This window comes from Gambusia affinis, linkage group LG06, assembly GCF_019740435.1.
Source record: "Gambusia affinis linkage group LG06, SWU_Gaff_1.0, whole genome shotgun sequence".
Taxonomy (NCBI): Eukaryota; Metazoa; Chordata; class Actinopteri; order Cyprinodontiformes; family Poeciliidae; genus Gambusia; species Gambusia affinis.
The window spans coordinates 21,417,985-21,441,174 of record NC_057873.1 but is presented as its reverse complement, the minus strand read 5'-3'; the positions used below and the strand labels follow the sequence as shown (position 1 = coordinate 21,441,174).

Below are 23,190 nucleotides of genomic sequence, written 5' to 3'. Positions count from 1 at the left end.
AGAGGAACTAACTTTAATAAAAATTAGGTCAAGCTTGACCTACTTATTTATTTATTTTTTATTAAATGAGAGCATTTATATTGTGGAAACAATACATAGGGGTCAACACTTTCAAATCCCACTTCCCACAAGGTGCCTAAAGCCCAATATTAAGTTTCACAAAATTTACGCCTAAGTGCGAAAACAAAGGATAAAACACCTTCATTGGTGGACGGCAGTGGGAAGAGGGGGGTTGAATGTAGGGAGAGGGCTGATGGTGTGTGTTCAAAGACGTAGTGAGAAAGAGAGTGTGTGTGTTTGCTTTGCAGGAAGAGGAGGGCGGAGTGGTGGGATGAAGAAACATTGGAGGGTGTTTGCTTGTTGGAGCTATAAATGTTAGTCCTGAAGGTCCTTAGAGGAAAAGAATGAACAATCTCCAACAGGAACTATTGATCTCTGTCCAATTTTCTTGATACTTTTTGGATTCTACATTCACCAGCAACTACAGAACAAAAAAAAATCTTCCGTGGTAGGTGAGCATAAACTATAATAATGATTGTGTAAATGTAATTACTAAGACGTTTTTATTACTTCCTCCTTTATTTCCAAATTCAAACCTAAACTTGTTTTGATGTCGTAAAGTTAATTGTCTTTGTGTGTTTCAATGGCTTACAATAATGGAGTAATTACGGAGAAGATAAAAATGACTGGCATGTGAACTGTCTGACAGGTTTAAGTCTGACAACTCAAACTTTGGTCTCTTTCTGTCAAACTTTAACTGTTTATTTGCTTTTCTGGTCGGAACAACGAACTGTTCACATGGAAATAATCTTCAATGAGTGTTTTGTAATCTGTTTAAAGGGTAGAGTCCTTTAAGTTCAAGGGTAGTCTCCTTGAACTTAAATCTGATAGATATAAAAAGCTAAAAATAAATCTGAATGCCATTTGCAAAATAATATACAACTATAATATAGTCATATATATATATATATATATATATATATATATATAAACACTCATTAAGTGTTAAACTATTTCAGATATAATTAATGCATTTCCCTTCAGATATATATATATATATATATATATATATATATATATATATATATATATATATATATATATATAGATATACGGACAGTTTGTCTATATATATATATATATTTTTTTATATATATATATATATATATATATATATATATATATATATATATATATATATATATATATATATATATATATATTTGACTCTATACAACATCACGTTTTCTTTTTTCTCTTGCCTTCCTTTTGGAAACTTTATATTATTATCATCCTAGGCAGTATGGTTTTTCTCGCTGTTGTTCTTGTCCTCTGCTGACTGCTACGCTAAAGCTGGAACAAAGAATTAAATTTTTACTCCCAAATCTAAGGAAAGGTGAAGATACCATTCATTTAATTGTTGATGTGGACTCCTACATATATATATTTTTAAAATTATTATTATTATTATTAATAAAACAATTTATTTTGTGTCGGGGGGCCTTTGGAATTATACGAATCGTTCCCCAATTTATGCACACCCCTGGGTGTGAAAATGGAGAAAAGCTGCGTGGAACCAGGCAGGTTCTGCTTGGAGATGAATCTGGCTTGAATGGACAGGAGCAGAGACAAATAAACTTCCAGGTCATTTGATCTAAATTCTAAGTTGCATGTTGATCTCCTTAGCTCAGGGAAACACATCAAAACAGAATTACTCATTCCACTGGGGTGGAGCTCCGAGGCATCGTGGAAATAGCATGACGGAATAACAACTGGATTAACAGAAGCTGTTTTGCAGAAATTGAGTGCGAACTTCATTTGCGAGAAATATCTGCAAGACCTTTTATTTTATTTACAAAAATTTTATTTATCTAGGCTTTCATAGTGCCTTCAGCTACGATCATACTGAGGTTGCTTGTACGAGAATGATTTATGAGTCATCAGGTGCAAGTGGTGGAAGGTGAGGAAATACTGGAAGTGAGCATCAGGTATCTGAGATCAGTAAAGACTATCTGCTACTGTTTGTAACAAAGGCTCATTCTCTTCTGCCATCCTGATCACTCACTTCTCAAACTTTCAACCTAGACTCCGCCCCCATTCCTCTATCTTGTTGCCTGCGGTTGGTTTCCTATAATAATTTCACTGGATTAACTTTTATCTTAAATAACAGAGTTACCAGAAGTGTGACCTGTGTCCTTGAAAGACAATTAAACCCTGAAAGCGGTGTAACAGTTTGTTATGAACTCAGTCTTGGCAGTCTGATATATCTGGTATGTGTGGCTCTTTAGGCCACTTAATAGGTTTAAAACTGAAAAACTAAGCAGGGATTCTCGATTTTAATCCTTAATTGTAGCGTGTTTTGTTTATTTGGATGTAAATATAAGTCTGGTATAAGAATCGTAAATAGCTACTTCTACAATGTAGAGTTTCATAAAAATTAGGAAACAATCAGAAAGACAAAATATAAAAAAGTTGAATAAAAATAAATGAGACAATGAATTGAGTTAATCTGATCTTCAATGATATGCCTGTACGTAGTAATAAACATTACATTTATTCAAGAACTATCACATTTTCTTCAGATAAAAAAAAAAAGGGCTCACATTTAGGGAAATATCCAACTTTAAATGCATGACTTGACAGTTCGCCGTACCATTTCATACAGTAGATTTACCCAGTCGTTTTAAGTATCTTATGTTGACGTGCAGATTAAAACGAACTAATCTCAAAGTTCACCTGACGCTGGGTTTCTGAGTCAGTTTGACTGACTGATTCCAGCTGAGCATTTCACTGTCAAAACAAAGCAGGCGGGCACGCCTAAGCAGCAGCGTGCAGCTGCAGACATGTTTTGTCTTTTAGCAACGTGCTTCTTTTTTACACTTAAATGTATAATAGTTTATGTCAATTCAGGAAATCCTGACTAGTAAGCGCTATAGAAAAGAATAGACGTATAATATAAAAGTAAAGTGCTGCCTTTGTTTTGTTTGTTTGAAGTTGTCAGATAAGATATTAGGAGGAGGAGGGACAACAAAGCGGAAATGCAGGTAAGACGGGTAAAGTGTCGTGTTACCTGGATTTAGTTTTGCTCTGTCAGAAGACCTCGGGTTATTAGGAAGAAGCTCCTTTCTAAACAACAACGCTCGGCCCTGTACACCGGCACGCTTTATTACAGCACAGAGGTGGAGGTCAGGCGTCCTTCAAGCTAGATTCAGTTTCGCAGGTGTAGATTGAAAAGGGAAGGGAGACCGGGACAGGACCGCTCCAGGTTTTCCTGTTAAAACCAGTGGGGGGAAAAAAGGTGACAAAAGGCAGAAGAAGAAGAAGAAGGAGAATATAGAGGACAGCACCTACTGAGGAAAGGGCAGTGGTTTTCTATTTACCGAAAAAAAGGACAAGTATATCCATCATGGGGGTAAGTATAGCATACAGGGCTGTTCATTTTTTTTTAAGGCAACCGTCTAGTAGTTATGATTGGTCTGACTATTTGACCAAATCCCTGAAACAAGCTTGAAAACACTGCAAAATTAAATGTGGTGACTTCTTAGGTTGAATCATGTTAATCAGTTTCTGAAGTGTAGTTGGGTAAAAAACTTCTGAATTTGTACTTCCTATTTTGGACATTTTGGACTTTGTTCCGTCACATAAATGAATTATCTCATGTTATATTTTTGTTTTTACATACCTCAGCTGTCTATTCTCCTCCATGACCCAGTTATACTTGTCTTTGTTAAAGCTGGATAGCGTCTCAAAAACTCTTAACTAAAATAACTATTGGATTAATATGACTTAAAAAAACAAAAAGAGATTTGTGTGTGACTCACAGACAGGTTTATGTATAAACCGTCGTGTTATTTTAAGACGTCGTCTTACAAAATATGCCGAGTGTGTCATGATATTTCGGGGAACAAAAACAACCCACTGCTCTCAGAAATTGTTTGTTCAATTCCCAGTGTTTTGCAGCCATGTTTCTGGTTTCCCAGGTTGTCATGACTAGTTTCATCCTCCCTGTATTCTCGATACGCTGAGTTTACGGCACACTTTCAGGTGTTGGTGACCTAGTTTCCTGCTAGAATTTGTTTGTTTGATTGAAACCAGGAAAAGAAACTCATCGAGATGAAAAATCTATTTCCGAAGACTGTCCTGGGCTTTACACCAGCAACGTTTCTTATCATGACATTGATTTCTTGAAATCTGTTCAATTGTTCAGATGTATCGATATTTATATATTATATTTTTTTCTAAAACGAGAATGAAGTTTCTAATACAATGAGACTTTATTTTTGTCACTTAATATTAATATCTTAAAGAAAGTAGCCAATCCTTGACTTATTACAAAAAAAAGTAGTTGTCAAGGCCATAATGTAAAAAGGAAAAGAATTGAAAGTAGGATAAAATAACTCTTCGAATGGAAAATTCCTCATAAAAAAAAAAAAAAAAAAAAAAAAAATGGAGACATGTATAAAGTGTTCTTCACTATAGATGTGACCAAAATGCCTCATGGGGTCTTATCAACAAAACCTATTATTACAAAATATAATGCACAAAAAAACCTGTTCAGCAACATTCTCTGTCTGTATATCTGCTGCTCCTTTTATTTGAAGTAGACGAGTGTGCTTTTTCTGTGTCTTGTAACAAACAAATCATGAAATGTAGGGCAAACTCACAGATCTTTAGAATGTGTTTGTGCTGTAAACATGGTTGCAATCTAAAGGCTGTGTGAAACACTAGTAGAACAAGCTGAAAAGTAGAACAACGGACAAAGCAAAGAGTTCCTTAAACCATCTGTTTGGTTTAAGGAACCAAACAGATGGTTTGGTTTCTTCAACCAAACCATCTGTTTATTAAAACTTCATTGTTTTTAGAGAAGCTCAAAATGAGCTGTGCTTTATTTGTGCATTAGACTTCTCTTGTCTAATTTTCAATGTTGACACTTCCTTATTACCCAACAGAGCAGTAAACACTGATCAAACAGGATTATTTGTCGGTTTGTGCAGCTGCAGAGCTGCACAAACCAGATTCAAATAAATTCAAATTAATTCTAGTTATCAGAAGCTATAGCCCCAGGACATCTTTGTGATGAGTGCAGCCACGACTAAGTGTGTTTACATCTTAACAATTCACAAAATATTTTACACGATTCTATATGCATAAAATTTATATATGGAAAAACAGAAAAGATGGAGGATCTTGCAATAGTGCTACCTTTCAAGGCTCCATCAGAGATTTAGCATTGAGAAAAATTAGTTAATGTTGCCTAATAAAACATAAATTGCTCCCATGTTATGAATAAATATGTTGATTTGAAGAATAATTACGGTACATTCGAAACGGACTCCTGCTTTGTACAAATTGAAAAGCGCGATGAAGGCGCTTTAAAAGGGAGTGGTGCAGGAGAGCATTGTTGTTTGGACAACAATGGTTACCACTACGGTAACACAGGCTTCATCCAGTGCTTTGCAATGAAGAAGGCCTCGCGTGCAAATATGCTACTTCTAATAAGGTCACACCCAACTCAACTGTTTATCAAATTAAGAACATCAAGGACAGAGGTCAAGCTGCTTTTCAGAAAGTTTCTGGCCACCCAAGGAAGTGACGCACCGGGAATTTCGTGACCACCAGTGAAGAGGGTTAGGGGTTAGGCATCAACGATTCTGCAAGCAGACACATCTTTTCCTGGTCTCAAGACAGGCAACAAAGAATTTCTCTGAAATGTAATAAAGAATAAAAACAGAACACCTAGGACAGACTGAGTCAAGAAACTCATGCGATGTTCAAAGGTAGAAATCAGCGTGTCAAAAGAAATCCTCAGATTAAAAGAACAGAGAACCCTGAAGCTGTAAAGTCTGCGTCAGTCTCTAAACTTGACTTGGATTGTGTAGTCAGCTGTAGTGAACTTGCTGAAATCCTCTTCAGAGCTCATCGATCTCATCTACAGATGTTGCATCGGGCTGTTCAGGTGTTCAGAAGCACCTCAACAGTTGTTGTGCAACACACTGTAGATCAGATAAAGGCTAATATTATTTATGGCTCCAACATTACAAACATTGTAGTGATCTAGAATAACATAAATGCCTTTCTTATTGGTTAATTACAGGGTTTTTTTATCCTTTAGTCTATTTTCCGATTCAGACACGCCCGGCTAGAATAGTGCAATATTTAAGCATAATTTGTTACAACAGCGTAAGAAAGACCGGAAAGCAAAGATTTCCACTTTTGAGAGCAGCTGGTCAGAATTTCACCAATGGGGAGATAAAATTTCACCCCATTTTCCTCCTAATAATTTCTTTAATTAATAATAAAATGTCTCCATTCCCAGATTTACATGGAGGTCAAGCCTAATACATTAAAATCTAACATTTATGTATCATTTGCTTGTTTCCCATTAAAGATCAGCTGATAGGATCTTATCACATATATTTGTCGGGTACACCATGTACAGACTTGCACGGTCGGTGCTATTGGGTTTCTGTGCTCCACCTATGCCTTTTAATGAGAAACATCAAGTACAATGAGCCCTCAGCCTGTGGCTCCTGTGGTCGAAGATGCAGCTCTACATCGATTTGCATCGGTGTCGCTTTTTTCCCCACAATGTGTTGCAGATGAACAGCTCAATCATCAGAGCTCACAGACTTTGCAGTTTGGTTGGATGACATTTGTAGAGGACGACATTAACGCAGTGGTAAAGACTGAAAAGACATCATAACGTCCACGTTTTTTTTTTCTGGTATTTCTTTTCAGTCATTAGGATGTTCCCTCTATGAGCTTTGGTATCCCAGCAATTCAGACTGAAAAGGGGTTGGAAGTAAGCGTCTCTCTCTACTGCTCAGATATCGGCAGGCAGAGTTGGCTTGACGTTTTGATCCAAGCCAGCCCAGTATTGCATCCGTCCAAGCAGCTCTTGGTGATTTAAATTTTTCACACTTGATCATTTGCAGCACATGCACATGCACGTGTTCTTTTGAGTGTGGGGTTGGACTGATCTGATTGCATCTAATAGAAAACCAGAAAATAACACTGTGGTAATTTGACAACTCATATTTGTACAAAAAAAAAATGTTCCATGTGTCGTGCAGCGTTCTGGTTCTTCACCTATAAACACACCATAGCTGTCTTGCTTCCTTTTCTATTCTTCACAGTTTTTTGTCACAGGCTTTCAGGCCTCCTTTCTTATTGTATATTTTCTACTAAGTTAAACCTTATGCTTTGTGTCCAAGGACAGACTTCAACAAGGGTATTTTATGTAAATAACCAACTATTTGAAAATTATGACAACCAAGCTACTTGGTGGTAATAAAAGTCAGGCTTCACATATTTCGTACATTTCACTGACTGCTGATTTGCTAGATGCAAACATGAATATTTATATTATTTGGATCGAAAACCTCCTTTCAAATGAACTGCTAGATTTTTTTGATTTTTTTTTTCCTTTTATCAATGTAAACATGCAAAAACTAATCAACAATTACAAAATGAGTTTGATTGTTCCAATTCTAATTAAGTATTTTCCATTAAAAATGTTATAAACACTTATTAAAATGTAGGTTGTTTTTTATATATGTATACTTTTTGTATAGTGGCTTATCTTTTGCAGGCTGCCTGTATTCTTTATTAGGAAATTCATGTCTAAGTTGAATTATAAGTGTCAATCTTGCAGAGATGTGAATAATTTTGGGTTTACCTATAATTTTTAATGCGTTCTAAACCGCCTGCTTAAGGAGAACTTTTACTGAACTTTTCACTGAAACTGGGCCACACTTCCTCTGAAATCTGGCCCTGGTTTCACAGACACCTGTTGCTCATCTGATATCTGTTGTCTTCTGTCCTCAGTCATCTCGGTCATCATTTCAGGAACCAGCAGATATCGACTTATCAAATTTTTCGAGTATGCTAAGTAAGTTAAGAGTCCATTTCTTGTTATATTGATTGATTGATTGATTGATTGATTGATTGCTTTGTTCAACAGACTTATGGTCCACAAAGAGATGATACACAACAACACGACATATAAAAAACTAAAATAAAATCTTATAGAACACTTGCATAGCAATGTTTCCACAGAGCCGACTGGTATCTTAGCGCACTGAGAGAGGGATGTGATAAACATTACAACAAAACTGTTCAATGAGCTGCACAAACGACACATGAACTTGCATATCAGATTTCTCACAAGTGCCTGGAATGTTCTGACATGTGCGTTCCAAAACATCTCTCTTGCACTGCTGAACCTGGGCTTGTTAAGCAGACTTCTCAGGGAGTCATTATAAGCAACCTGCATGCTAGCTTTTCTTAATTTACACCACAAAGAAGCTGTATACAAGGATGTGCAGTAAGCTTTAAACAGACATATTTTTAAAAGTGCACATACGAAATTTCCTCCCCAGAATGTTTGCCTGGGCGTACAACATGCCACACTGCCAATAAATATCATCATCACAGAGCTGGTCTGTGATGTAGTGACCGAGATATTTAGTTTTGGAACAAATATTTAACTTGCCCTGAGGAAAAAAAAATCAGGGAAACAAAGTTGTTTGTCTGCTTTAGTCCTAGACACTAGTACAAACGTTTTCTTAGCATTATACTGTACATCAAACCTCAACCCATAATCAGAGCCGATATTCAGTAACAGCTGAAAACCAGGGGACAGCCAGGTCATCAGCGTACATAAAATGATAGATTGAATGTGGGATCAGGAAGCCAAAACATTTGAAACTGCGGGGCAAAACTCTTGAATCCCAGTCAGGTCCTTTTCTGGCTTCTTTACAAGTCCTAGATCAGACTCTTTCAGCTCTAGCCCTCAATGTCCAGCATCGTTTAGATGTGTCCCCGGTCCAACACACCTGCATCAAATGGCTGATGGACATCTTCAGTATGCAGTCAACGACTGGTGTTGAAGACCTCTGTTCTTGATTATATTTTATTTTTCCGTCTTTGATGTTCTGACTGTTTTTTTTTTGTTTTTTTACTTTGTTCTTTTGCAGATCCACAGGAAGTTGTTTGCAAAAAACCCATCACGAACCCAAAAGAAAAGGCGTTGAAGAGGAGGAAAATATTCATCTGGATTCTGATAGCAGTTGTGATTGTGGCCACATTGGTCACTGCAGGATATTTTAGTAAGTCCCAATTCCTGATAACATTATATGTTACGAATGTTCTTTCTGAGGATACAGACGAGTTTGCTATTTCAAACAAGACTTTCCTTTGCATTTCAGCAGAACAAATGTTTCTATGTAAAGAATCATTTCCAGGATTTAGTGTCACACATTTCCAACCCATATTCTCCTCTCCCCTCCAGTTAAGAAGCTAATTGAAAGCTATTACTTCTACTGCACAAGCTCAGCGAAGTTCATCCCACTCGCTAAATCCTGTGATGGGAACTTTGATTGCTCTCAAGGAGAAGATGAGGCTTATTGTTTGTCAGAATTCACAGAAAACGAAACATTTCCAGGTACAACTGAAACACCTGACATTTTCACATATTGTTCTTTTAAGCAAAACTAGAATTTTGAAGCAAAATCATAATTTTTTTTTCTCCCCCTTGTCCCTTTCAGTGCGTCTAATTTCTGCTGACCGTGTCCTCCAAGTGTTCAATGGCAAAACATGGGTGACCGTCTGCAGCGACGACTGGAGCACACAGCACACCGAGACTGCTTGCAATCAACTAGGTTACACAAAGTGAGTTTTAACAATAACGCCACGACTTACCAAACTGGTTGTTTGGTCTTGGATTACATGGAGCCTCCCCTTTCTCCTTTATTCTCCGTGAACAGATCCCCAACAAGCAACAATGTCAATGTTGGGTCTTTGCCGTATCCTTTAAAAACTGGACCATTCACGGCAGTCAGGAGCGGGAGTGGAAGCACACCAGTACATCAGGCAACCATTGATCGGTGAGAACAACACAGTTTTCCTCATGTTTTTTTTTTTTTAAAGTCTTGTGTGTTCGTGGCACTTGCAGGGATGATTTATGGCCAAATTAAGGTTTCAAGCCATCTGAGCAGGCCACAAGATCTCCCTATATATATATATATATATATATATATATATATATATATATATATATATATATATATACTATATACTATATATATATAGTATATATATACTATACTATATATATAGTATATATATACTATACGAGTTTCTTGACTCATATAGTATATATATATACTATATATATATAGTATATATATATATATATACTATATACCACTATCCAAGACGAGACATCCAAGATCCATAGATACATCAGGGACAAAGCCTCAACAGACAATGTGCTCAGTGAATGTCTCAAACAATGGGGAACAGAACCTGAGGTGCCGGAGGAACCATCATGGGAGGACAAGCCCCTGCATGGGATGTACCACCGGCAAATAACCGAAGTGGCTGACATCAGAAAGTCCTACCAATGGCTGGAAAAAGCTGGACTGAAGGACAGCACAGAGGCCCTCATCATGGCCGCCCAGGAACAGGCCCTAAACACCAGAGCAATTGAGGCCCAGATCTACCACACCAGACAAGACCCAAGGTGTAGGTTGTGCAAGGAGGCCCCTGAGACAGTCCAACACATAACAGCAGGGTGCAAGATACTGGCAGGGAAAGAATACATGGAACGACACAACCAAGTGGCAGGCATAGTGTACAGAAACATCTGTGCAGAATATGGACTGGAACCCCCAAGATCAAAGTGGGAAACACCCCCGAAGGTAGTGGAGAATGACCGAGCTAAGATCCTGTGGGACTTCCAGATCCAGACAGACAAAATGGTGAGGGCGAACCAACCAGACATAGTCGTGGTGGATAAACAACAGAGGAAAGCCGTTGTGGTGGATGTGGCAATACCAAGTGACTGCAACATCAGGAAAAAGGAGCATGAAAAACTAGAGAAATACCAGGGCCTAAGGGAGGAACTGGAGAGGGCCTGGAAGGTGAAGACCACAGTGGTGCCTGTGGTCATCGGGACCCTCGGGGCAGTCACCCCCAAACTGGAACAGTGGCTACAACAGATCCCAGGAACAACATCAGACATCTCAGTCCAGAAATGTGCAGTCCTAGGCACAGCCAAGATACTGCGCAGAACCCTCAAGCTCCCAAGCCTCTGGTAGAGGACCCGAGCTAAGAGGAAGAAGAATCACCACCCGCGGTGGGTGAGAAGGGAATTTTTTATATATATATATATATATATATATATATATATATATTTATATATATAAATGTTTATTTATATATATAAAAAATAAAGAAACAAACAAAAGTTAACATACTATAAATATTAATCTGCTATTACTGTTCAAAAATCCCCCTTCAGTCCACTTTTCTTTTTGACTCTTGTTGTATTTTCTTTTACAAAGTTTCTGTTCCTGTAATCCTCTGTTGTGCAGAGAAAAGTCCAGTTTTTGTTCCTTAAATGCATTTTCTACGAAAGTGAACAAACAGGTGCTTTACCAGACAAAAAGAAACAAAAACTGAGGCATAGTTCAACATGGGTTGAGGTTAGAGAAGCAGGGGAAAGATTATTCGTACATGTCCATCATTTAAGTTGTTTTCTGTAACATTAGCATATACAGATCTCGGCTTATCACCCTTTCTTTTTTCTGCAAACAGCAGCGTGTGCCGCACTGGATCTGTGGTCTCTTTGACATGCTCAGGTGAGTTCTGGTTTTAGAAAACAGGTGTGTCATGTGACTGCATTGTTTCCAGGGTTTTTATGACATAAAATAGGTTTCAGCGGAGGTGACAAGTTTCACACATGCAGGCCTAACTAACCCCTAGAAACTCATAACACTGTGTGTTTATTCCTGCTGCCAGGATACTAAGAGTTCACAACCCCCTCTACCATACATAATAACAATAATGGCCACAATCTTTATAGACATTGTTTTTCTTGCATTTACGCCACTGTCATTTTATCCATTACTGTACAAATGGATGAAATTTGTACAGACTATAAAACCGTCCTCTTGTTACTCCATATATTATATACTTTTAATATGCACCTTTATCAAACACATGATACCAAGTATTACAAGACAAACATTTGTGATCACTATGTGATAATTTGTCAAACTTTTGATATAAAATTAGGCACTGTTACAGAGCAGGACAAAAATTGTTTACAAAATGTGCTAGTGGGTGGTGCCATTAAACCCTGTTTCTCATAAACGTTGCTGTGTTGAGTCAGATTGTGGAGTGGGGGGCAATATGGAGCGCATCGTTGGTGGCGTGGATGCCCACATAGAGGAATATCCCTGGCAAGTCAGCCTGCAGAATGGCGGGCACAGATGTGGCGGCTCACTGGTGTCATCACGCTGGATAGTCACTGCCGCCCACTGCTTTAGGTTAGTAAAATCACCACTGTTTGCCGTTTCTTGTCAATTTTGGTTCGCCATGAAATATTAAACCCCCTTTACTCCTTCCTGTCTTTCTCTCTCTCTCTCTCCCTACCTGACCCCTGCAGCAGTAACAAAGAGGTGAGTCGGTGGACAGTGATGTCAGGGGAGACATACATGACAACATTAGGAGGCTCCTCTGTGGACAAGATCATAATCCATAATAAATACGACGAAGCCAGAAACGACTACGACTTGGCAATGATGAGGCTGAGCAGCCCGATCTCACTGGGAGGTTAGGCTTTAACGCTGTACACCTAAAAACACGCAAAAAACACGCAAAATCTTAACACGCTCAGATCAGATCCTTTCTGAACATTTATCCCACAATTACTGAACATTTATCTAGAGCCCTTTACTGACATCCAGTGTTCAGTGTTTTAAACTGCAATGTAATTTTAAATTTAAATCAACAAACTGATTAACTTGTTTTTTTGTTTTTTTTTTGACTGGTTTTCTGTAGAGATTCTTACGTGGTAATTGTACATGCTTGAAAAAGCAGCTAATTCAACTCACCTTTGTAACTTTCTTCATGATCAGACAAACGTAAGCCGGTGTGTCTCCCTCCTAAAGACCTTCTCCTTCCTGACAAAGCTCCTGTGGTTGTTTCAGGCTGGGGACTGCTGAGAGAAAATGGTGAGACTCTTACATGAACCAAGGGAGGAAAAAAAAAAAAAAAAAGTTTTGCTTTGGTAATCTAATGCTACAGCAGATTTGTTTTACTTTTTCAGGGAAAACTTCAACTATACTGCAAAAGGCTGACATTGAGGTGATTGATCGAAAGACGTGTTCCAATATTTATGGAAGCATATCGCAAAGAATGATCTGTGCTGGCAACTTGAAGGGAGGCGTGGATTCCTGCCAGGTAATGAGTTACAGTGGGGGTCCATTTAAATGTATAAACTGAGATACTTGACGACGTGTCGTTGCTGTTCTGTTCTCGCAAATGTCTTGAGATTTTTTTTTAATACTGAGCCATTTGTGTTGTGGTTCAAACTGCAGGGCGATAGCGGAGGCCCCTTGGTGTACCTGTCCTCCTCTAAGTGGAATCTGGTGGGAGTGGTGAGCTGGGGTGATGGCTGCGCGCGGGAAAACCGGCCCGGCGTCTACAGCAACGTGGATAACATGCTCAACTGGATCTATTCAGTCATTGAGGTACTGCATGCAAACAAAGGAACCTCCATTTTTACAGGCTTTAGTTACATCAGTTTTTTTGTTTTCTTCTTCTATTTTTTCAGAAAAACCCTTGATGTTCCACTGTGACTGGAGCCACTAGATGGATTTCAGGCAGTTTCACCTGAGACAGAGAGACTGTGAAGCTCAAAGTTCTTGTTTTAGCACTGCTGTATGGAAATAAGACGACTTTGGGGGAGAAGAGTTGAATATGCTTATCTGCTCTCAATGTAACGTTTGCATTACCCCGAGTCGCTAACGTATGGATGCAGACATATTTATTTTCACAGATTGTGCCATTTTGTCTGCATTAACCTCAGGGAACAGGTTTGTTTTTGTGTCTTTCTGTTGCCTAATTAATGTTTCAAAAAGTATTGTAGCTTTTGTTTTTTCTTTCTTTAATATGGAAGCACTTTTTGGCAAAATAAGCCAGTCAGAGCAGATTCAGTGATGTGTGTTTTTTGCAGTAATGGATGCTTTTATGATGCTGGATTTGTGACCCTTCTCTCCACTTAAGACCCAGTAATTTATGATTTTTACAGTCAAGGATATTTTAGTCTAATTGGAAACAAAAAATAGCATCTCATTGTATCAGAGTGACTCCTGAATACTCACATTATGGATTTTTAAAAAGTGCATTTTTACCTTTCTATGTAAATTAAATGTTGGTGTTAACATTTATTTGGTTTTAACATATACTTGTAAATAGTTTGTACATATAATATATATATATATAATAAACTTTTCCTCATCTTGGAGGCTGTTATGTTGAAGTGAAAATAAAACTGGGAAATTAACGTTTTTCATTTTGTTGTCTGCTTCACAAATGTGAACAAACCACTCTGTACCAATGTATTCAACCATTCAACATTAGTTTATTCCTGTTAGTGAGGTGTTTTTCATAAACTGGGATAAATATTTTAACAAAATTATAATTACTAGTAAAATGAATAAGTTTCTAAACATTTGAAAATATTTCAAGTTTCAACTGACTTTAGTTCTGGCATCAAACTGATTCTTAGGATATCTAGTCAACTATAATAAACTGCAAATCAGGAATGAAAACCTTGGCAGGGATTTGAAATATCCTGGACAGATGTTTGTAATTTTATATGACAACTTTATTTTTCCATATTTAGAAAGGGCAGTGAATAAAAAAAAAAGATTCACAACAGCAGGAACCTTCCAGGAAATGGAAAGAAAACAAGAAGGTGCAAACTTGACATTTTCTAAACTCCTCTGCTCAAACTCTTCAAACCCCACAATAACAGAAACCGATGCACTCCATCATTTTTACCCCATGCAGTTTTGGTTGTAAAATTAAATTGTCATCATTTAAGAAGGCAGAGGAACATTGCAGGGGCACATACAGTAATTCTTTGAATTAAACACAACTGATGGACGTGCTTATCTTCTTGAACCACGACTGTGGCCTTTGAATGGGTTGTCCTGCAAACGTATGAAAACAAATAAGATAAAAGAGTCAAGATTAGTTTGTGTATTTCAAAATAATAAGATGTAAATGTGGAAAGTCTATGGGTAATCTAACTTCCCATATTTCTTCATACCTCCTCGTCACTGTCTTCAAAAGCAACTCCTCGAGATGTCTGACTCTGGCTCTGAGAACTGTACCTGGGGAAGGACGATGATGACAACGATGAAGATCTGTGTTTGACAGGAACAAAATTCAGCTTAGAGGCCAAAAGAAACGATATGCATCTCTGACTTTTCTCTGCTAAATGTTGGCGTAGCACAAACCTTGGAGTCGGCCTGGTAGCTTTCATTACGGGTATATCTTCATCTGAGTCATCTATGATCACCTGAAGACGGTCAAACGGCACGGAGAGGAATTATGCATTACGATTATGAAGCCTGCAGGAATATTTTCCAAGTGACAGGTGAGCTCTAGAATTAAGCTGCACAAGGACTTGTCTGAATGTTTTTATGATTATTTTTGACTTAATTAGTCGCTTGAGTTTTTAGCCAGGTTCTCTGTTACAACTTTCCATTTCATTATGTTTTTGTAATTCTCTTTTTCAATTCTCATTTGATCATTTCTACAGTCCGAGCTCGACACCGAACCGAAATTCGGGCCACATCAGGCCAAAATGATTTGCTCGATGGTCAGGTTAGGCTGGGCTTCTGTGGCGAGTTTTCAAATTTCAGTGAAATCTTATTTGAAGTAATATGTCACATTGACTTCAGGCTCGCACCTGTAATTAAAGTTAATTACTTATAAGTTAATTACTTGGGTTGGCTTGGGCTTGGGATTTTTTTTTTTTTTTTCCCCAATCTAAACTCTAAAATTGGTAGAGTTGAGACATAAGCAACAAAGAAATGTTGAAATCCATTCGAGTTGCTGAATAAAGTAAAAAATCTCAACGGACCCCACAGTTTATTCGTTAATTTACCTCTTCGGCTGCAGAAGAAGTTGATTCTCCTATTTGAGATCTTTGGGATGTAGCCTGAAAAGCTGAGAAATAAGAAGAGATAAAGACATAATATTGAGAAAATAGGAAAAAAAAAATCTAAAATATTTCAGTGGATTGTTCTTAATGATTGAAGAGTCCCCTCTACCCTGAAATATGTTTCTGGTTTGAGATGCTGGTGCTGATCTCTGGGAACGACCCCGACCCCGACCCCGACCGGCTGGCTTTGCTTCTGATGCAGCAGAACCTGGACAGAACAAAGAACATAAGATTTAATGAGACAAAAAACACACACACACACACACACACACACACATCCGCAACGCAGAATTAGATGGAAAGTTCTTCACGACAATTTGAGTAAACGTTTTATTAAATGAACAAAAGGGCTCTCACTGCAGGACTCCAGTGGTGGCTTATTTATTTACCACTTTATACAACTCAGGTGACATTTCAAAGCCCTAGGATCCGAATTCAACTGTGAAGAACTTGCCAGGTCGGCCCACGCCCAGATTCTGGCCAGAATGACGTACTGAGAGCACATTTGAAAATTCCAGCTGGTTTGCATATTCCATCCATCCATCCATTTTCTGTACACCTTTCGTCCCTAATGGGGTCGGGAGGGTTGCTGGTTCCTCTCCAGCTGCGTCCCGAGCGAGAGGCGGGGTTCACCCTGGACAGGTCGCCAGGGCAACACAGAAACAAACAGGACACACAACCATTCACACACACACACTCACACCGAGGGAGAATTTAGAGAGACCAATTAACCTGACAGTCATGTTTTTGGACTGTGGGAGGAAGCCGGAGAACCCGGAGAGAACCCACCATGCACAGGGAGAACATGCAAACTCCGGGCCAGGAATCGAACCCAGGACCTTCTTGCTGCAAGGCAACAGCTCTACCAACTGCGTCACTGTGCAGCCGGTTTGCATATTCAAATCCAGAAATCAGACACTAGCTTTCCGGCTATGTAGACTTCTTCAGTGAATTAGGACTGACATAAATAACAAATTGGCTGCAACTACAATAGTTCACTGAATGCCTGGTGAATAATTAGCAGAAAGGTCTCCACCTGTATGAAGACAGTGAGCAGAAGATCTTAGATATCATCATTATTAATATCAGTCTTTCTAGGTGTCTGATAAAAATAGGAACCCGTTACGTATTTGACTGGATGGCAGCAGCCATTTATCTCAAGATCATATTGTAGCTGAATTTAGAGAGAGTAACAACAAATAAAACGCTGAAATGAAACCACAAACCAATATGGTTATGCCCACGGCTGCTTTAGGCCAGATTTACTTTATTAATATGAGGTAAGTCATCAGATTTGCAGAGATACGTTAGTGGAATAAGGTGCAGCTTGCAATACTGCTGTGAAATGAGAATAAAACTGGATTTTAATTCAATAAAGTCAAGCTATTTTTGTTCAATTTGAGCAAAACGTAACTTTCTTGCTTCTATTTTTATTTGACTGACATGAACACCTTGAAAAGCAGCCTTGTCTCTTTAAATGTCTTTTCTGTATTTAGGTGTGTTCAAGTTTTAATTGTTGGAACCCTAGAATTGATCAATAAAACACTGCATCTCCCAAAAGCACCTCCTGACATCCACGTGGGATTCTCACCTCCACCCTTAGCCCCGCCCCGACTTCCTCGCCCTCTGCCGCCTCCTCGTCCTCTGCCTCGGGTCGGCGCAGGAAGCATCCCTGAATCCTCGTCGGAGTCCATGGTAACGTCTGCGGGCTCGTCAGACAAATCGAGATCCCCTCGCTCCATCCGGTGGGCTCTGGCTCTGTTAATGGCCTGAGACACAAACGCATAATGACACACAAGCTCTTCACGTCATCTGAAAGCCCGGTTGGTATTCTTCCCTACTTCCTTGATGTCGTCCTCTTCTTCAGTCGTATTCTTCTTGGAGTCTCTGAATTTCTGAATCTGGAAAAAAAATATCCCGTTAACCGCCCGTCACAGCGCCACACGACACGACGGTTTGCTTAGCTCTCTCTTGCCTCGGCATCAATATCTTGCTCTGTGGTTACTCCTCTGCTCTGAAGATGCCGCTGCGTCTTCTCCAACTGGTAGGTGATCAGCTCCTCGATGGCGTCCTTCTCGTCTTTGTCCACGAACTCCTGAATGGCTTTCCCCATGCCCTGCTCGGTCAGCAGGGACAGCTGCACCTTCTGCGAATACACACACACACACACACACAGTGACAACATCAGATGAAGTGCGGGAAAAAAACTAAATCCTTCGAGTGATGTCAGCATTTCATTTAATCTTTACACACCTGCTCAGCCGCTTCAAAGTACTGCTTAACCAGGTCCTCCACTCTCAGTCCCTCAACGGCAGCTGGTTTTACTAGCTTGTTGTAGTCGACATTGAACTCATCTAAAATTAATAAAAAAATTTTAATATTAATATTAATTTTTTAATAAAATTAAATAACAAATAGGTAAAACAAATAACACATACTTAACATATAAAACGCCTGGATGTCTTACAAAAGAATCCACTAACGGTATAAAAAAGGAAGATCTTTTATTTCCGAATTTTGTTTCAAATTTAATTAACTTGAACTTATTGAATACAGTTCCAGTCAGACGTTCAGAAAGTAATAATCTGCATGAGTGTGATTATTTCTTGGATTTTAAGCCTTTGACTTCCACATTTCTTTTGGTGTGTAAAATTGTCAAATTGGGGTCCCGTTCCTTCATTTAGCAACCTTCCAGATTTTGTAAAACGAACTGAGATAACCGGATTTTCCAACAAGATAACAATCACAGAGAGATAAAGAAGGCTAACATCAAGCTTTTGGAATGAATGTGACATTAATACCCTGGAAGAGGGAAAGCAAAGATGCGTCCATAAAAGAATAAAATTCCTCAATTTATGCCCATAATGAGGGGATGCGGACTTCTGACTGGGACTATATCGGTTTGGCTCAGTGTTGGATTCAAAAAGAAAAAGTCAGCAGAGGCATATTTAGGCAAAGTCTGACCTTTGACGCCCTCCTTCTGCTCACGCTTTCTGAGGAAGTGGATTATATCTTTTGGGTTAGCCACACGGTCCACAAACTTCTGACTGAAGCGAGAGGTGTTGAACGTTTCAAAACCTCCACTGTAGTCCACCTAGAGACGAGAACAAGGGGAATTCATTTGCTGGTTGAGCGCTGCCGTAACGATGAGAGCAGAACTCAACTCACCCTCAGTCGGATTAAAGGTTTCTCCGGTGTGAGTGGACAGCCGAGTCTTTCCCTCTCGGCTTCTTCTAACATTTCAGACACCTGCATATGGACAAGGAGGAACAGATTAACAGAGACAGATAAAGTGAAATCTTAAACCAGTGCAGTGCATTTTAAGAAGAACATCGCTAACCTTTGCATAGCACAGGTTCTCCACCTTCTTTGTAACCTGAGGAGTATCAGGTGTGAAGAGGTCCTCGTAGTCAGCCAGCACAACATCCTGGATGAAGAACTGACGGACTGTCTTTAAAGGGATCTTCTGCAGGCACATTTTACGACCTTTGACTCTAAGCAGTCCTATATGCCTAAGTGAGCACAACGGCAGAAGCTTGAAAACTGCAGCTGTTCAAAATGCAATCAAAATTCCCTGAGGTTTGTGTGCGTTTACTTCTTGGCGGCCTCTCCAGGCGACAGGGAGGTGGCTACAGAGCTTCCTGGCTGCGTCACATAGAAAAGCTGCTGCTCATTTCTCGTTGGAGTAATCAAACACTCGTGTTCATGGCCCCACACAACCAGGTCAATGAAATCATCCAGGAACTGCTCGGGAATGTAGTTTGTGGGACCATGTTTACTCCTAAACGGAAAAAAAACAAAACAACAGAAAACAAAAGTGGTGTTTGCTTATGCAAGATAAGGTTGTGAACCTGATCTGACAGGCCTGGTAGTAAATCAGAGAAGAAGCAGCCAAAGGGCCCATGGTAACCCATAGTAACACTGTTCAAGTGGGACAATCAGTTAAAGCAGCAATACATAACTTTTATAAAGAGATACATATATAAATATCTAAAAACAAATAATCTGTGAAAAAAAAAATCAACCTCTTCTGCCTTCTCACTGTGCCAACTACAGATATACACTGCTGGGTCAAAATCAACCAATCACAGCCAAGAGGAGGGCCTTAGCATTGTCAATCACTCTCATGTATGCACTGCTCACACTCTCCACCTTTCTGTCTGCTGCATCTGGTTCACTTCAAGAACCTGCCATTAATGCTTAGGCTACGTGGCATGGCATCTCTCAGGATCAACTTTCAGTGATTTAACCCTGAGAGACAACGGAACAGTTTAGGTTTAAGGCTGCACACATGTTAGAATGGCCCAGTTAAAGTTCAAACCTCAAATACTGACAACAGATTTTAACAGAAGGGGCTGAATACAAAAACAAAAGGTAAATTGTCTTCAATGTCACAATTGTGCACTACTTTTTAGATTGAGTATTTTTGCGAGGCACTGTATTTGTCACAATCCAAATTCTACCAACTAATTTAAAACTGGTCACATCACTCATGTTTGAGAACACACCTGTTCTGGTGAATTGCAAAGAGGTTAAACCAATTATCTCGATCCTCTTTGGGTCGAAGCATGGTAACCTGCTTGTTGACAAACATCCTGTGCAGGCGCTCATCCGGGATCGAACCTTAACATGGATTCATACAAAATTTAGGTACAAGGTAGATGAGAATTTAACAAATAGGAACTAATAGGAAACCCAAACTTACCAAGACCATACAGGGCCAGCTTGGTGCTGCCTTTCTGCAAGAGGATTGGACTAATCTCTATCCTCTCCACAGAGTGAGAGTGACCAAAGTGATTGACGAGACCAGAGGCACTCAGCAGGTCCAGAGCACACAAACCTTCCGCCTTGGAATAAAAGATATTTTAAGGATGAACACACAGATAAACAAAGTGAAATATATATTCAGGATTCATTTGTATTTGATGTACTCGTTGTTTTTCAAGCAGAAGGAACTAACCCCAGTTGGATCATCGTGGTTGCCATGAATACTGAAGACAGGGATAGAAATGTTCAGGTTTTCATCCTGGTAGTTCACCCAGGGGAACCTACAACGCAATGATTCATTCATTCGGTACATATGCAACACCGATGGAAAACCCACAGAGACAGGCAACAAAAAAAAAAACTGACTGTGTTGTGTTGAAGTTAATAGTCTGGTCACTGAGGATGTTGAAGGTCACAGGCGAGTCTCCCATGCAGTATTTCCTCATCATAGTGATGCAGCTGTGGAGGCATCGTCTTGACGGCTTGTTCTCGTGAAACAAATCCCCGCCCAGCAGGATGAGATCCACCTGCGGAAAAATAAATTAAAAACCAATCGGGCAGATAGATGAACAGCAGGGAAAGGAAATTGTTCAGACAAAACAAGATGTAAATATTGACTTCCACACTGGATCACAGCTATTCGCACACACCTGATTCTCCTTGGCACATTCCAGGATTTCTTTCAGCGTGTTGAAGGAGTCGCTGCCGCGAATCGCGTCTTTCTCAAGGTAACCGAGGTGAATATCAGTGGAAATCAGGATCTTGAATGTATCCTCGTCATCCCTAGAAAAATTAAATGAAATGTGATGATAAACACAGCTCAGATATTTGATCTTTAAGAGAGACACAACACAATCAACTCTCCACTGTTGCTACACCCTCAGGAGGAGATGTTGCCTCTGCAAGTTGAAAAATTCGGATAAACTTGGATGCATTATCAACTAGGACCAAATTGTGTCGTATGTAATTAGCTTTAAATCAGTCAGCATGATTGTAATCTATATACACTGGATGTCCTATTCGTTTTTTATTAAGTTCCTTGAGACAACATCTGTTGTTAATCGGCACTGTATGAATATATTTAATTTGTATTTCGCTACCTTTAATTTGATACCAACAGATGACCAGTGCAAAGAGGTTTGAAGCATAATAGTGATAAAGGACTGATCTGAAAAGAGAAAGAGTACAATCTAACTAAACTGGTACACAAAAACCCACCATGAAATATGGTGGTGGCTGTATCATGCTGTGGAGATGCCTTTTTCAAAAAGGAAAAGGGAAACTGGTCAGGATGGAAAACTTACAATGTGTTTTCTGAAGACATGACGATGCAAGAGGCTCTATTCAAACGCTGGTTCCCCTGTAGAGAACAAAGACAATCCAGACAAAGTAGATTTTAGACATGCTAAAAGATTCTCAGAAATCCCGATATAAGCATCCCGCTTCTTAAGACATCCTCTGTTGATTTCTTTCAATTTTTCTAACTTTTTTTTTATAACCATCAGTCATAAAGTAAGACATAGTGTCGAAATGCCTACGTTATTATCTTATGTATTTATTTTTTAAAAGAAAGCCTGATTTTCGCCAAATGAAATTATTTCCGGAAATTTTAGCTATAGCTTCTAAAACATAGCTATTCAGTGTTGTATGGATTGACACCGTGCTAATTAACAATAACTAGAGTGGCGGCCATAGCTAACAGAAGAGTATAACTCAATGGTACTTTAGCGTGGGGATAGTAAAGTTAGCATTTTAAAAAATCCTATGGTGCAATGCACCAGCTTTCTTTGCATGGAAGCTAGCTTTAGTTGACATTTGATATGGATGCGTAACATTGGCTTGATAAGTACACAAAACATATAAAACACAGATAAAACTGAAAGTCCTGCCACCAACCTCCCATGAAGTCTCTATTTACCCTGAAAATCCCGGTAACTCTTGCAAAACGTCATTTCCGCCCCCTTTAGATTGCTCACGGTTATTGTAGTTTTTATTCCAAGTGATCACAAACTAGATCTACAACAATCTCCGAGGAAGAGAACTACATTTCCGCAAAACCAGTGGGTCGCTTGGTTTATCCGAGTAGGAGCACCGTTGAACCTTCTCCTCGCGAATTAAAATGTATAGACATTGAAGAATAGACGCCGCAAAGCAATATTTGATACTTCACGTTCGCCATATTAACAGCGGTATTTTTTGTTGGAAGGTATACAAAAACAATATAATTTTGTGTGTGTGAACACGACACACAAAGTAGAGTAATGTAAAATTCAACTTTCATTTTTAAAGAAATCAATAGAATTTCTGTACATTAAGCTCAAGGTTCTGAATTACAAATAGTAATGGTGGTCTGATATATTCTCACTTTAAACATTTTCATTACATTAGTAGTAAAC

At 39.0% G+C, this 23,190-nt stretch overlaps 2 protein-coding genes across 8 annotated transcripts; one reads left to right on the top strand and one right to left on the bottom strand.

The window, feature by feature from the left end:
* The first annotated feature begins 364 nt into the window (after positions 1-364).
* Positions 365-14,355, top strand: tmprss4a (transmembrane serine protease 4a). Of its 4 annotated transcripts, none has more exons than XM_044120643.1 (13): positions 365-508; positions 7,828-7,891; positions 8,979-9,110; positions 9,293-9,445; positions 9,549-9,672; positions 9,768-9,887; positions 11,602-11,645; positions 12,179-12,335; positions 12,455-12,621; positions 12,927-13,022; positions 13,118-13,251; positions 13,389-13,541; positions 13,625-14,351. In XM_044120643.1, exons 2-13 carry the CDS (start codon positions 7,885-7,887, stop codon positions 13,634-13,636), a joined length of 1,299 nt encoding a protein of 432 aa, XP_043976578.1. In that variant the 5' UTR covers positions 365-508; positions 7,828-7,884; the 3' UTR covers positions 13,637-14,351. The 4 variants fall into 4 exon arrangements, with proteins under 4 accessions (XP_043976578.1, XP_043976579.1, XP_043976577.1 ...); XM_044120644.1 differs by having other exon boundaries at positions 382-512; XM_044120642.1 differs by lacking the exon at positions 365-508 and adding an exon at positions 2,698-3,044.
* A 64-nt stretch (positions 14,356-14,419) lies between these two features.
* Positions 14,420-22,787, bottom strand: mre11a (MRE11 homolog A, double strand break repair nuclease). 4 transcript variants are annotated; one of them, XM_044120638.1, is made up of 20 exons: positions 22,691-22,787; positions 22,099-22,154; positions 21,445-21,577; positions 21,161-21,321; positions 20,988-21,075; positions 20,733-20,874; positions 20,536-20,650; positions 19,623-19,808; positions 19,368-19,539; positions 19,196-19,276; positions 18,992-19,121; positions 18,281-18,381; positions 18,003-18,173; positions 17,869-17,928; positions 17,619-17,796; positions 16,137-16,235; positions 15,971-16,032; positions 15,318-15,379; positions 15,128-15,191; positions 14,420-15,008 (listed from the first exon to the last, which is right to left on the bottom strand). In XM_044120638.1, exons 2-20 carry the CDS (start codon positions 22,116-22,118, stop codon positions 14,967-14,969), a joined length of 2,067 nt encoding a protein of 688 aa, XP_043976573.1. In that variant the 5' UTR covers positions 22,119-22,154; positions 22,691-22,787; the 3' UTR covers positions 14,420-14,966. The 4 variants fall into 4 exon arrangements, with proteins under 4 accessions (XP_043976573.1, XP_043976571.1, XP_043976572.1 ...); XM_044120636.1 differs by having other exon boundaries at positions 15,128-15,224; positions 22,691-22,768; XM_044120637.1 differs by having other exon boundaries at positions 15,128-15,224; positions 22,713-22,763.
* Positions 22,788-23,190: the final 403 nt, after the last annotated feature.

What these genes read in the sequence shown, in the direction of transcription:
- mre11a (XM_044120636.1), bottom strand. Translation starts at nt 22,118, where the DNA reads ATGTCTTCAGAAAACACATT. An exon ending in AATGTGCCAAGGAGAATCAG is followed by an intron (nt 21,322 to 21,444) that starts GTGTGTGCGAAT and finishes ATTTTTCCGCAG; the next exon opens with GTGGATCTCATCCTGCTGGG. An exon ending in GCTGGCCCTGTATGGTCTTG is followed by an intron (nt 20,651 to 20,732) that starts GTAAGTTTGGGT and finishes ATCCATGTTAAG; the next exon opens with GTTCGATCCCGGATGAGCGC.
- tmprss4a (XM_044120641.1), top strand. An exon ending in ACTGCCGCCCACTGCTTTAG is followed by an intron (nt 12,336 to 12,454) that starts GTTAGTAAAATC and finishes TGACCCCTGCAG; the next exon opens with CAGTAACAAAGAGGTGAGTC. An exon ending in GGGACTGCTGAGAGAAAATG is followed by an intron (nt 13,023 to 13,117) that starts GTGAGACTCTTA and finishes TTACTTTTTCAG; the next exon opens with GGAAAACTTCAACTATACTG.